The sequence below is a fragment of the Bactrocera neohumeralis genome, unplaced genomic scaffold (assembly GCF_024586455.1).
Source record: "Bactrocera neohumeralis isolate Rockhampton unplaced genomic scaffold, APGP_CSIRO_Bneo_wtdbg2-racon-allhic-juicebox.fasta_v2 ctg747, whole genome shotgun sequence".
NCBI lineage: Eukaryota > Metazoa > Arthropoda > Insecta > Diptera > Tephritidae > Bactrocera > Bactrocera neohumeralis.
In genome coordinates, this window is record NW_026094258.1 from 10443 (window position 1) to 24277 (window position 13835).

Sequence of the window (13835 nt, forward strand, 5' to 3'; positions counted from 1 at the left end):
AACACGTGTGGAATTGGACAAATAGCGAGAGTTGAAGAGGGAAGCGAGACGCATTGGCAGACAGAAAAAGAAAGAGGCCGAAATTCGTGACTATGAAGAGCTTGACAAGCTGGCCGACAGGGGTAATACTCGAAAATTCTACGACAAGATGCGGCGGCTAACAGAAGCAGCGTTTGAAAAACTACGCTACTCTCGTAGCATTTCATTTTACTCTTGCTACCGCTCTCACTTTGTCGGGTGCCGCAGCATAGCCTTAGCATAACAATGTAAAGTATGTGCTCTACTCTGCTCCGAGTTTTGTTAGGTAAAAAATTATAGCTGGAGCGGGAGAAAAAATTAAATTCTGCGCTATGCTCTGGCGTAGCGGTAGCAAAAAATTGCGAGCGGTAGCACAGCAGAGCAAATGAAAATTTTCATGTGCTACAGCTCCCGAATGTGTTTGTTGTTTTTTTTTCTTTTTTGCTATTTTGGCATGATATTTGAATTAATTTAATAATTCAAACAAAGCAGTGTTATGCAAATCATTTTGGCACTTGTTGCGTCAAGTGCCTTTATAAATCTAAAATCAAATATTTTAAGAAATATATTAATAAAGTGAATTAGATAATAATTGAATAAATTATAATTTTTTTTTAACATGTAAAATATTTACCAATTTTATATTACCAAAAACATCATCTATTCCAAATGTATTACAATACTCAATTACTATGAATTTTCGAAATTAATTTTAACTATGTACATATACTTTCCCCCTTTTTCTATACATTAGGGTTTTTTTTTTGAACTATTAATTTTTTTCAGTCCCGTCACGAAATTTCCTTGAAAATACCCCAAAAAAATTCCCTGAAAATTTTAGCCCTAAATATTAACATTAAGAACTGGACCGAGGCATGTAAAAATTTTCCATAGAAAATACACTACAATCCTGATTTTTATCTTTCAATTCCCACAGATCAGAGGTATTTTATGGCAATTATTCAATTAATTCAAATGTTATGCCAGAAAATAGCAAAAAAGAAAAAAAAACAACAAACACATTCGGGAGCTGTAGCACATGAAAATTTTCATTTGCTCTGCTGTGCTACCGCTCCCAATTTTTTGCTACCGCTACGCCAGAGCATAGCGCAGAATTTTTTTTGCTCCCGCTCCAGCTATAGTTTTTACCTAACAAAACTCGGAGCAGAGTAGAGCACATACTTTACATTGTTATGCTAAGGCTATGCTGCGGCTCCCGACAAAGTGAGAGCGGTAGCGATAGCATAGCAATAATTTTAGAAATTTTGCAGCTACGGAGTAGTAAATGAGAACCCCGAACAGAAGGTTTCAAGACCGGAGCAAACTCTTGGAGAACCTCCAAAGGTGATCTAGCTACTGATGCCCAGAGCAAACTAAAATTATGGAGGGAACACTTCTCTAACCTGCTGAATGGCAGTAAAAGTTTAACCTGGTGAAGGCGAACCCGCTTCCCCTATCCATGACGATGGAGCAGACGTTCCATTGCCCGACCATGAAGAAGTTCGAATAGCAATTACCCGTCTGAAGAACAACAAAACAGCGGGGGCCGACGGATTGCCGGCCGAGCTATTCAAACACGGCGGCGAAGAACTGATAAGGTGCATGCATCAGATTCTTTGTAAAATATGGTCGGACGAAAGCATGCCCAACGATTGGAATTTAAGTGTGCCCTGCCCAATCCACAAAAATGGGAGACCCCACAATCTGCGCCAACTACCGTGGGATTAGCCTCCTCAACATCGCATATAAGGTTCTATCGAGCGTATTGTGTGAAAGATTAAAGCCCACCGTCAACAAACTGATTGGACCTTATCAGTGTGGCTTCAGACCTGGCAAATCAACAACCGACCAGATATTCACCATGCGCCAAATTTTGGAAAAAAACCCGTGAAAGGAGAATCGACACACGCCACCTCTTCGTCGATTTCAAAGCTGCTTTCGATAGCATGAAACGGAGCTGCCTATATGCTGCGACGTCTGAAATTGGTATCCCTGCAAAACTAATACGGCTGTGTAAACTGACGTTGAGCAACACCAGAAGCTCCGTCAGGATCGGGAAGAACCTCTCCGAGCCGTTCGATACCAAACGAGGTTTCAGGCAAGGCGACTCCCTGTCGTGCGACTTCTTCAACCTGCTTCTGGAGAAAATAATACGAGCTGTATAACTTAATCGAATAGGTACAATCGTTTATAGGAGTGTACAGCTTCTGGCGTATGCCGATGATATTGATATCATCGGCCTCAACACCCTCGCCGTTAGTTCCGCTTTCTCCAGACTGGACACGGAAGAAAAGCAAATGGGTCAGGCAGTGAACAAAAGCAAGATGAAATATCTCCTGTCATCAAACAAACAATCGTCGCACTCACGACTTAGTGCTCACGTCACTGTTGACTGTTGCCCTCAGGTGCTACTTCGGACTGAGTAGGCAATTAAGAAGTAAAGTCCTCTCTCGACGAACAAAAACCAAACTCTTTAAGTCACTCATAATTGCCGTAATGCTATATGGTGCAGAGGCTTGGACGATGACAACAACTGATAAGTCGACGTTGCGAGTTTTCGAGAGAAAAGTTCTGCGAAAGATTTACGGTCCTTTGCGTGTTGGCCACGAAGAATATCGCATTCGATGGAACAATGAGCTGTATGAGATGTATGCCGACATTGATATAGTTCAGCGAATTAAAAGACAGCGGCTAGGTCATTTTGTCCGAATGGACGAAAACACTCCAGCTCTGAAAGCATTCGATGCCGCACTCACCGGGGGAAGCAGAGGAAGAGGAATACCTCCACTCCGTTGGAAGGATCAGGTGGAGAAGGACCTGGCTACGCTTGGAATATCCAATTGGCGTCACGCTCTTGTTAACTCGGCTGTAATGCTGAAATGTTTTGATTCGGAAATTTTTTTCAGGATGGTCTTTATTTATTTAAAAGATAAATTATAGTTCACAAAGTTTATTGAATAAAAGATAATCAGCCCTATCACGCAATCCATCGTAGACTGTTTTTTCGGGAAAGATACGAAATCATGTAATTCGAACAATTACGAACGTAAGTTCGAGATTCGTAGAGTGGCATTCACTGAATTCACTCGGAACGGAAAATTTTGAATTTTATCGGAATTTTTGTACGACAAGTTTTTGCTAGCGGAGAAATAAATTAAAAAAATAAAAATGTAAGTTTTTATTGAATTCAAACTATAACATATTTGTTACCAGTAAAATAATATTTAATGCGATTTCCGCAGGTCCTAAGTAATTACCACCAAGCAGCAATATGCACTAATAGTTAAGCTGTTACAGCAAAAACCTGAAATGGCGCAGGGTTTTTCCAAGTGCCCTAAAAAAGAAGTGGCAGCTTTTTGGAACAATATGGCCCAAGAACTCAACAGTGTTGGTCTGCCTATCAAGGATATTTCCAGCTGGAAGAAGGTAATATAATAAAGTTGTAGTTTTTATTGTTGTAACAGGATAATTTAAAGCTTGTTTGACTTATTTTATATTAGGTATGGCTTGACTGGAAGGCCTACATAAAAAGAAAATTGGTGGAAAATAAAAAGGAGCAGTCTGCTTCTGGTGGCGGCAGAAATAGGCAGCACCATTTCAGCGAATTGGAGAAAGCGGTAATAACACTAACCGCATTAGAGTCGAGTACAAGTGGTATTAAAAATACAGTGAGCATGGGCTTACCAATGTCAGCCGACGTTGGCAATGAGACAGAGGCCGGCATATCAATGACATCAGTGACCTGCAGTCCAGCACTGCCTAGACGGACTGCTAGGTCACCGGATACATGTACAGCCGATTTAATAAAAGAACAACTTACAATTCGAAAAGAATTTCAGGAAAAGGTTATCGATAAGTTGGACGATCTTTCATTAGGTATGCGACAACTAGGCAGAGCATTGGAAATGCAAAACGATTTTAAAAAAGGGGAAGCATGTATTTTATTATATTTCCCTTCTGGGCTTTCTGAGGGAGGGGTACGGAATGGTGTCATTAACCAAGGTTCTAGGGCATAACTAGCATCTCCTGTACAAATATAAAACGATTTTGATGTTTGAAAATTTGTAAGGCGTTTTTGGAATTTTTGTAACATTTTGTAGGAAACTGAGCATTCACATAACGTATTTTCATATTATTGTCACATATCTGCAAAACATTGATTAAGATGTTTGAAATGTGAATTGGTCACAAAACTTGGCATTGATACTAAAGTATCCCTTGCGGTTATAATAGAGAAACTTATCTTTAGTTGGAGCAACGATTTTAATAATGTGTCCCGTCTACACACAAAATCGCGCCTGGAAATCCGTATTTCTGTAAAAAATTCTTTTTCGTCTCACTTTTTTCAAAGTTACTTAACTCGAGGTTTATCCACTGAGGGCACAAATGGGACTGAAGCAATCCCAATACTTCTTTTAAGATGCAACAAAATGTTGACTGAGCCATTGGAATATCGAAGTCTTTACCCACTCCATGCTGATAGCCTCCTTCAGCTAAAAACCGTAAAACCGAAGACCATCGATGAAGTAAAAATGACGATCTTGAAGAACTAGCATTCCTCTCTAGAACATCGAGGACATACGTAAAGGCCGCCTTATTTAAGCGATAGTTTTTAATAAACCTCTTTTAGAAAAATAATTTTAATAAAATTTAACAATCCATATTTTGTTCGTAAAATCAATTTGAATATAAACGATTTCAGTTTTATTAATCAAAATTTAAGTTTTTTCTTCTACACAGCTGATTTCGAAATGTCAAAATTCAAAATTAAGTCTGGCAACAAAAGTTTCGAATTCACATGGATTCAATGATAGCAAATTATGCGTATTTGTAGCGGACATTCGTATTCGTAGCTTTGCTACGATGGATTGCGTGATAGGGCTGAATATCGCACGGGAGGCTGCGTTCGCGTTGGCGGTTGATATTCAAGCGTTGCTTTTGATGTGCCGGTGATGCCACTCAGATGAGAATTAATATTTCGCATAGAGCTGCCTTACAGTCGGCTATCCTGTCAATGTATAGCGCCCTCGCTATGATCGTCGCTTTCATCATCGGCTTCATCGCTGTCGTCTTCAAATTTAGGAGGAGGTTGGCACCATGACTTCATCTTATCGGATGCGTAGATTGAAGTATAGTGACGTGACTTTCGATCTGCTTCTGGCAAGTCTTCAATTAAATAACGGTCTTTACCAAGCGCTTGCTTAATTATATAGGGGCCTTTGTAACGTGGTTCCAGTTTTCTCGATGTTCCAGTACTAGAAGGTTCATTTTCGATTAGCACTAAGTCATTAACGTAGAATTTTTTTGGGTTTGAATGCTGATCATCGCATCGCTTCTTATCTTGTTGTCGTTTCTGGTTTACTGTTTCACAAGTTGCTTCTCGTGGTTTTTGTATATCTTCTTCACTTCTTAGATTATTGTCGTGTAATGCTAACAAAACTTTATTTTGAAGTATATCTCTTGGCGCAAAACTAAATAAAAGTTCATGTGGACTTTTACCCGTAGTTTTATTTTTCATCGTGTTCATTGACCAGTAGGGTGGGTCGATTCCGGACTTTTTTCGATTCGGGAATTTTAATAGTGCGGAAAAGTTGCCTTAGTACTTCCTGATTCCAATGCAACTTTTTGTATGGAGATCGGATTGCATCTTCAACCCCAACTCCGCACTTGAAATTTCGGAAATTCGCCTAAAATCGTGAAATTGTCTACCTAGCGCCTGAAATACGCGCATTTCTGTGTAATACGCGCATGCCTTTGTAACGACTTTTGTGTTCCGTCATCACACTGTTCACTATCATCACCCGTAACTTGTTCGTTTTCGTCCTCTTCGACTTCGATTTCAAGCGACCCGATCGTTTCACTCAAACGACTTCTGAGTGTTGCTTTCGTACCTGTGGTTGAGCAATTTCGCTGCGACATCTGCCGTTTTAGTTGCACTACACTCAATGACGCATTAGTTCTCGCTTTTACAAATTATGTACTTCGTTGTATACAGTGTTTAAATTGCTGCAGTCGAAGTAGCAAAAGTCGTACAATTTTTGCTTTTTACTGCTTCGACTTCTTTTAACTGTTTCAAATTTGCTTTTGCTTTTGCTTATGCTTTAGAAAAAGCAGCAGTCGCAAGCAAAGCAAAAGCAGAAAACAATTATTAGAAAAATGCGCAGCACTTTTGGCAGTCATTGGTTTGCAGTTTTTCACATTGCTTTGCTTGTATTTGATCAGGTGCACAAACCAAAGCAAAAGCGTTATATTTGCTTCGCAAGTCGTCAGCAGTCGCAGTCGCAAAACAGATTTTTCGATCATTTTAAAACTGTTAAGCACTTCGACAGTTTTAAATTATTTTGCTATTTAAGGGCACATTGAAAAAATTGATGGTCATTAGTTTTTCTTAAGTGCAATGGGGCGGAGCAAGCAATCGGAAATTTGGCAGTTTTTTGATAACAATCCAGACGGCGGTTTTGCTACATGCAAAACTTGTAAAAATAAACTAAAAAATAATAGACTGTCGAACTTAAAAACACATTTAATTAAAATACACAGTATAAATGTTTCATTGAATAATACAGAAGTATCGGAAACTTCTTCGATAACTTCTTTATCAAAAGTAATAGTGAAAAAAAAGTAATAATTGAGATTAATAAAAAGCAGCTACTGAGATCATATATTTGTCTAGTCACCGAAGATTCTATTCCGTTTAATGTGCTAAATTCGGTGAATATGAAAAATATTTTGAATCCTATTTGTGAAGGACTTTTTGCTGCAGACGAAAAAAAAATATGTTTGAATGCTTCAAACTCCAAGAAGACTTTACAGATCGTTGCTAACAATATTCGAAACGACATAACAGCAGAAGTGAAAAATACCCCAGTCAAATAATTATATGTGCAATGCTTCAACTTTAATTATTTTAAAAAGAAACAATGAAAGAATGTGGAATTTTTTCTTGTCTTTTATAATTAAAAGAACTAAACATTACATAACAAAATTATATTCAAATATTTTTCTTAATTAAAAAAAAATAATACTTTATGAAATTTCCACATCAAATAATTATGTGTGCAAAAAATTATTTCAATCCAAGTGCATATCTTTTTATTTATAAATGAAATAATTTTGAATTTGTTAATAAGGGATTGTGTTGCCCTTATGTATCTTCACCAATTGGACACGATGAGGCATTGACTCCACCAGTTTTTTAGCACAGACATATCAATTTTGTCTCATTCGGCCAAAATGGCATGCTTTAGTTGCTTAAGGCTATCATATTGCTTAGAAGATGCATAAATTTTGCCTGAAAGAATTCCCCACAGATCCTCGATCGGATTCAGATCCGGACTTAAGGCAGGCCACTCCAGCAATCCAATTTTCCGAGAGTTAAAGAACGCCTTTGTCTTCTTCGCAACATGGATCGGTGCATTGTCTTGCTGAAAAATCCATTCATCGCCATGTAAATCACCAGCAAAATCTAGCAGTTCATTTTCCAACAAATCAATGTAGATTTCTGCATTCATTTTGCCTGGAACAAAGCATATTTTGGACTTGCCTTTTGATGAAAATGCTGCCCATACCATTAGCGATCCACCACCGTGAACGCGCTTATGACATGCCTGCCGTGGGCGTCTTAAGTCCCTCCAATATTTATGAAGACCATCTGGCCCATCCAAATTAAATTTTTTTTCGTCACTGAATACCACAGATTCGAATTCTTCATCCCAAAATTTATACTTTTCATAAAATGCTATTCGTGCATTTTTATGACGTTGCTTAAGGCATGGCTTAGGCACTCGATTTTCATATTTAAGGCATAAATCTTTTCTCATTATTTGATGCACACGTTGTTTAGTCACATTTAGACCAAGTTCCACTTTTGTTTGCCTGCAACTCATATGACTATTGGTTGCTAGCTGCTGAATCCGCCGTCTGGTCCTGCCATCAATGGTTCCTATACGACCACTACGCTTAGTAACTCCATAGTTATCTGGATTTTTCAGAAAGTTTGTTATTGTGTTCCGATGCCTCTTCATAGAAAAAGCAATTTGGCCAACTTTCATGCCAGATTGACTCATTCCTTTAATCAATCCACGGTCCTCATCAGATAATTCAGTTCCACGTGGCATTTTCCTACAAATTCAAAAAATTTAATTTAATTTTGTCGCCTTAAACCTTTAATCATGTACTGTTACTTACTTAAAAATTTGTATCTCCGCTTTTTCTACTGATATGTTTACTTGGCACCAATCAGAACACAAATAGTTCATTTTGCACATATAAATATTTTATACGTAAGTTGCGACTTACTTCATTAGAAATAACGGTACTATGAATACGGTGCGGGCATGAATTTTTAAATGACGCTAAACCATAAGGTAATTACATGAAAATATGCATACCAAAAATTTTTGCCGTACCGTTAGTAGAACATAAGTTATAGAGAAAACCAATTTTGCACACATAATTATTTGACTGAGGTAGACTGTTATCGTTAAAAATCGGCAGTGCTACGCGGTTATGCCGAAACATTTTTGGCATTAGTGCGCAATTTATAACAAATGGGCTGATAAAATCACGCGTTCTAGTAATGGTAGAATTGAAGGGTGTTAGATCGAGTACTAGCAAAAACCTAGCCATGGAAATTATAAAAACCATAAGAAATACGACATTACTTTAAGACAAATAGTGTCAGTTACATCGGATAATGGCGCAAATATGCTTAAAGCACCTAAAATATTATTTTTTGTTTCACAAGAAGAATTGGAAGAAAATGAAGCAGATTGCGCGAATGATGAGTATCTTAAAAAAATCGAACTTGTTGAGGAAATGCCAGATATGCTATTGGGCGATATTCAAGTTTGCCGTTGCGCTGCTCATACTGCATAGCTTTGTGCGCTCGACGTATCACGACAAAATCTTCAGCTATAACAAAGTACCTATTAACATGCCGTAATTTGACAAAATATGTGAGAAAAACAACAAATGGATATCGAGCTATATTTGAATTAAAGCAATTAAAGATGCCTCAACTAGATTGCCCTACAAGATAGGGATCGACCTTCGTAATGGTGGAAAATTTGAAGGCAGCAAAAGACGTTCTAAAAGAAATCGAATCCGTTAAATATAAGACCGAAGATGAAAATTTCGAGTTAGATGACTCCCTTTGGGAATTCGTTGAAAGCTATTGTCTTGTATTTAATCCATTACAAAAAAGCATAAAAATATTTCAAGAAGAACAATTACACTACGACAACTTCTATGCACAATGGCTCAAGTGCAAAATATGGACGGAAAATATTATTAAAGATACGAACCACCCACTAGTTAAAACAATCGGCGATATGATTTTGCAGTCCCTCGAAAAAAGAACAAACACGTTAATGCACACACATAGTTTAATTGCTTGTTTGTATTTATATCCTCGCTTCCATCACATCTTAACGGTAAAACAAAAAATCGAAGCAAGACAATATTTAAAAAAAGTATGGGATAGAATTAATGAAATGACCCTGGTAACATTACGTGTTTAAGTCCAAATTCAGGTGTACATCAATCCGGTAACCAATTTTGTGATATTAAAGAGAAATTATTAACCGAATATTTATCGCAAGGAATTGAGGCGAACGTAAATAATGCATCTGATGTCTATACAAAACTTGACAATCTGCAGCTTCCATTTTTAAGAAGTGACACAAATATTCTATCATTTTGGAAGGAAAAGCAGTTCACTGATCCCGACTTGTACTCGTTAAGCAATGTGTGCTTTGCAATACCACCCACTCAGGTATGTACATACATATAAACGTAACATAATTTTTATTTTTATTGTAACCTAAAATTTTGCTTTTCTCCCCAAAACAGGTGACGATTGAACGCGCATTTTCCACCCTTAAACTAGTACTAACAGACTATAGGAATCGATTAAGTGAGGAAACACTGGAAAACATATTGCTAGTAAAGCTAAATCCAAACTTTCTGGAAGCTCCTATAGACAGTTTGCCACTTTTCCAAGACGTAGATGACGAACAAATTTAATTTTTTTATTTTTAAATGTTTATACCTACATATATCCTACATATATTGCGTTGTATATAAAACGTAAATACACTGAATTCAAATACATAAAATACATATATGTAAAACAAATACATATAGTTTTTCAATCACCATGAACAACACATCACTTATAGCTGCCAAAAAAGTACGCGAAACTAAAAACTGTCGAAGTGCTTAACAGTTTTAAAATGATCGAAAAAACTGTTTCGCGACTGCGACTGCTGACGACTTGCGAAGCAAATATAACGCTTTTGCTTTGGTTTTGTGCAGCTGATCAAACACAAGCAAAGCAATGTGAAAAACTGCAAACCAATGACTGCCAAAAGTGCTGCGCATTTTCCTAATAATTGTTTTCTGCTTTTGCTTTGCTTGCGACTGCTGCTTTTTCTAAAGCATAAGCAAAAGCAAAAGCAAAAGCGAAAAAAAACTTATCGTAGTTTTTTAAACACTGGTTGTATATTATGTACTTCGTTATTTTGCATATACACACGCGCCTTTAAATCGAATGTTCAAGATGATGCACCGTTAGCCGTTATATCGAATGTTCTAGAATCTAGATGATGCTCACTTTTTTACACGTTTAAATTGTAAGTTGAGTTATATCTTAAAATTTTCGTTTTTTTATAATACACTTTAGGTTTATGAAATTTGCAAGTTAACGTTTTACAATATTTCACAAGTATGTACAGTTAGTCACATAAGTATGTATACACCAGCTCTGTCTTTACAAATTGTTGGAATTAACGCATTTCTCAAAAATATAATCAAAAAAAATTTTCAAGGAATTTGAGTATTGGTATGCGGTTATATAAGCACACAAATTTAACTGTTAATTTTATAACCCGTTAGGCACACATGGCTTTGTTGGTGATGAGAATGAAATTTATATCACAAAAGTTAGTATACAGAGTGGGTTGCTTGGTGAATCTATGTATCTTATTTTTCGTTTTTATTTACAAAAGTTCAAGCAATTTAAATAAACAATTGAAAGTGAGTTTAAACAATAGAAGAAATATATATTTTTTAATTTATGACATAATTTTCAGCGATGGCACCGAGAGGAAAAGAGATTTCTGACGATTTGAAAACTTTGATAATAAAATATCCCAAAGAAAATAAATCCTTACGTGAAATCGGTCGTTTAGTAGATAAAAGTTTTGCTACAATACAAAAGATCGTTACTAAGTATAAAACTCTGGGAAACACAGCAAATAAGTCGCGCTCCGGTCGCCCACGGGTCTTCAGTCATAGGGAAAATAGCTTAATTGTACGCAAAGTAAGAACAAATCCCAAACTTAGTGCCCCTAAATTAAAATCTGAAATGGAAAATGAGATTGGAAAACATTGTAGTACCCAAACTATTCGACGTATATTGTATAATGCTGGCTATCATGGACGTAGTATTAGGAAAAAGCCGTTCGTGAGTACCGTCAACCGACATAAACGGATCGCATTTGCAAAAGATTACGAAAAGCATGACCAAACATTCTGGAACCAAGTCATATTTTCAGACGAATGCAAATTTAGTATATGTGGATCCAATGGTCGTGAAAAGGTTTGGAGAAAAGTTAACGCAGAGTTAGATCCTATGAATATGACTGGCACTCTTAAGCATGGTGTGAGTTCGGTCATGGTTTGGGGGTGCATGGCGTCAAAAGGGGTGGGTAATTTGGTTTTTATTGAGAACACTATGGACCGATACATTTTAAAAAATAATTTAAAACAAAGTGCTATTAAATTGAACATGGAGGGGTCATTCATCTTCCAGCAAGACAATGACCCCAAGCAAACATCGAATATTGTGCGAGAATGGCTTTTATATAACGTGCCAAAACAATTGAAAACACCGCCACAATAACCGGATACAAACCCTATCGAGCATTTGTGGGAACACTTAAAGCGTCACGTACGTAAACATTCGATAAAAAATAAGGATCAGCTAAAAAATATCCTTGACGAGGAGTGGAATAAAATACCGCCAGCAGTAACACAAAACTTGGTGAAATCAATGTCATCACGACTTAAAGCTATTATTAAGTCTAAAGGTTATCCAACCAAGTATTAGAATATAACTTTAATACAGCCTTTTTCTTACTTTTTCTACCACTTAATCTATCGTATACTTACTTTTGTGATATAAATTTATATCAGATTTTGTATAAAATTCAAAAAAAAACTTATTTTAATCATTCTGTAAATATTTCTGTACTGGAGAGGATCCCTACGTTTCTTTCGAGTAAATAAAGCATTATTTTATATTATTTTGTGTTATTTAACAAAACTGTTAGGTGAATAATCCCGTCATACCTAGTGTATACTTACTTATGTGACTAACTGTACGTATATGCCTTTCACTAAGAACCGTGTGTTCTTTTCGTTCTACAAGTATGGTAGAAATAATGTGGTTTGAAAATCTGCATGTTAATGTTTAGCACATTTTCCGTTTTTTATTTTCCACACATACATATTTGATCACTAAACCATCGCGAAACCGTTTTTAAAATTGTGTAATCCTACTACAAAAGTGAAGTAATCCTACTTCTGATTTGAAAGGTTTTGATTCGGAAACTTTCTATTTTTCAGGATGGTCTTTATTTATTTAAAAGGTGAATTATAGTTCACAAAGTTTATTTAAAAATAAGATAATATCGCATGAGAGGCTGCGTTCGCGTTGGCGGTTGAAAATCTAGTTTTGCTTTTGATGTGCCGGCGATGCCACTCAGATGAGAATTAATATTTTTACGCAAGTTTAAGAAGACGAAGAAGAAATAGACCAAAGATAATTAATGCTCTGCAAATAGACGAGTAGTGTGTGCTATGCCCAATCCATAAAAATGATATTGATACCAACAACACCTCAACACCCGCGCCGTTAGTTCTGCTTTCTCCAGGCTGGACAAGGAAGCGCAGAAAATGGGTCTGGCAGTGAACGAGGGCAAAACGAAATATCTCCTGTCATCAAACAAACAGTCGTCGCACTCACGACTTGGCTCTCACGTCACTGTTGACAGTCATAACTTTGAAGTTGTAGATAATTTCGTCTATTTAGGAACCAGCATTAACACCACCAACAATGTCAGCCTGGAAATCCAACGCAGGATAACTCTTGCCAACAGGTGCTACTTCGGACTGAGTAGGCAATTGAAAAGTAAAGTCCTCTCTCGACGAACAAAAGCCAAACTCTATAAGTCGCTCATAATTCCCGTCCTGCTATATGGTGCAGAGGCTTGGACGATGACAGCAACCGATGAGTCGAAGTTACGAGTTTTCGAGAGAAAAGTTCTGCGAAAGATTTATGGTCCTTTGCGCATTGGCCACGGCAAATATCGCATTCGATAGAACGATGAGCTGTACGAGATATACGACGACATTGGCATAGTTCAGCGAATTAAAAGACAGCGGCTACGCTGGCTAGGTCATGCTGTCCGGATGGATGAAAACACTCCAGCTCTGAAAGTATTCGACGCAGTACCCGCCGGGGGAAGCAGAGGAAGAGGAAGACCTCCACTGCGTTGAAAGGACCAAGTGGAGAAGGACCTGACTTCGCTTGGAATATCCAATTGGCGCCACGTAGAGAAAAGAAGAAACGACTGGCGCGCTGTTGTTAACTCGGCTATAATCGCGTAAGCGGTGTCTACGCCAATTAAGAATAAGAAGAGTTTGTTCTGATTTTATCATACTCGTTGAAGCTCTCTCATAAGCACATACAAGTCCAAGTATTAGGGTGTACATGAATACAAATCATTCGTACATCTAATATTTTAATTGGC

The 13835-nt window shown here is 37.2% G+C and overlaps 1 protein-coding gene across 1 annotated transcript; it reads left to right on the forward strand.

Annotated features, from left to right (window-relative positions):
- Positions 1-3384: 3384 nt before the first annotated feature.
- LOC126767520 (uncharacterized) lies at positions 3385-4034 on the forward strand. Its single transcript, XM_050484995.1, has 2 exons — positions 3385-3444; positions 3519-4034. Exons 1-2 carry the CDS (start codon positions 3385-3387, stop codon positions 4032-4034), a joined length of 576 nt encoding a protein of 191 aa, XP_050340952.1.
- The last annotated feature ends 9801 nt before the right edge of the window (positions 4035-13835 follow it).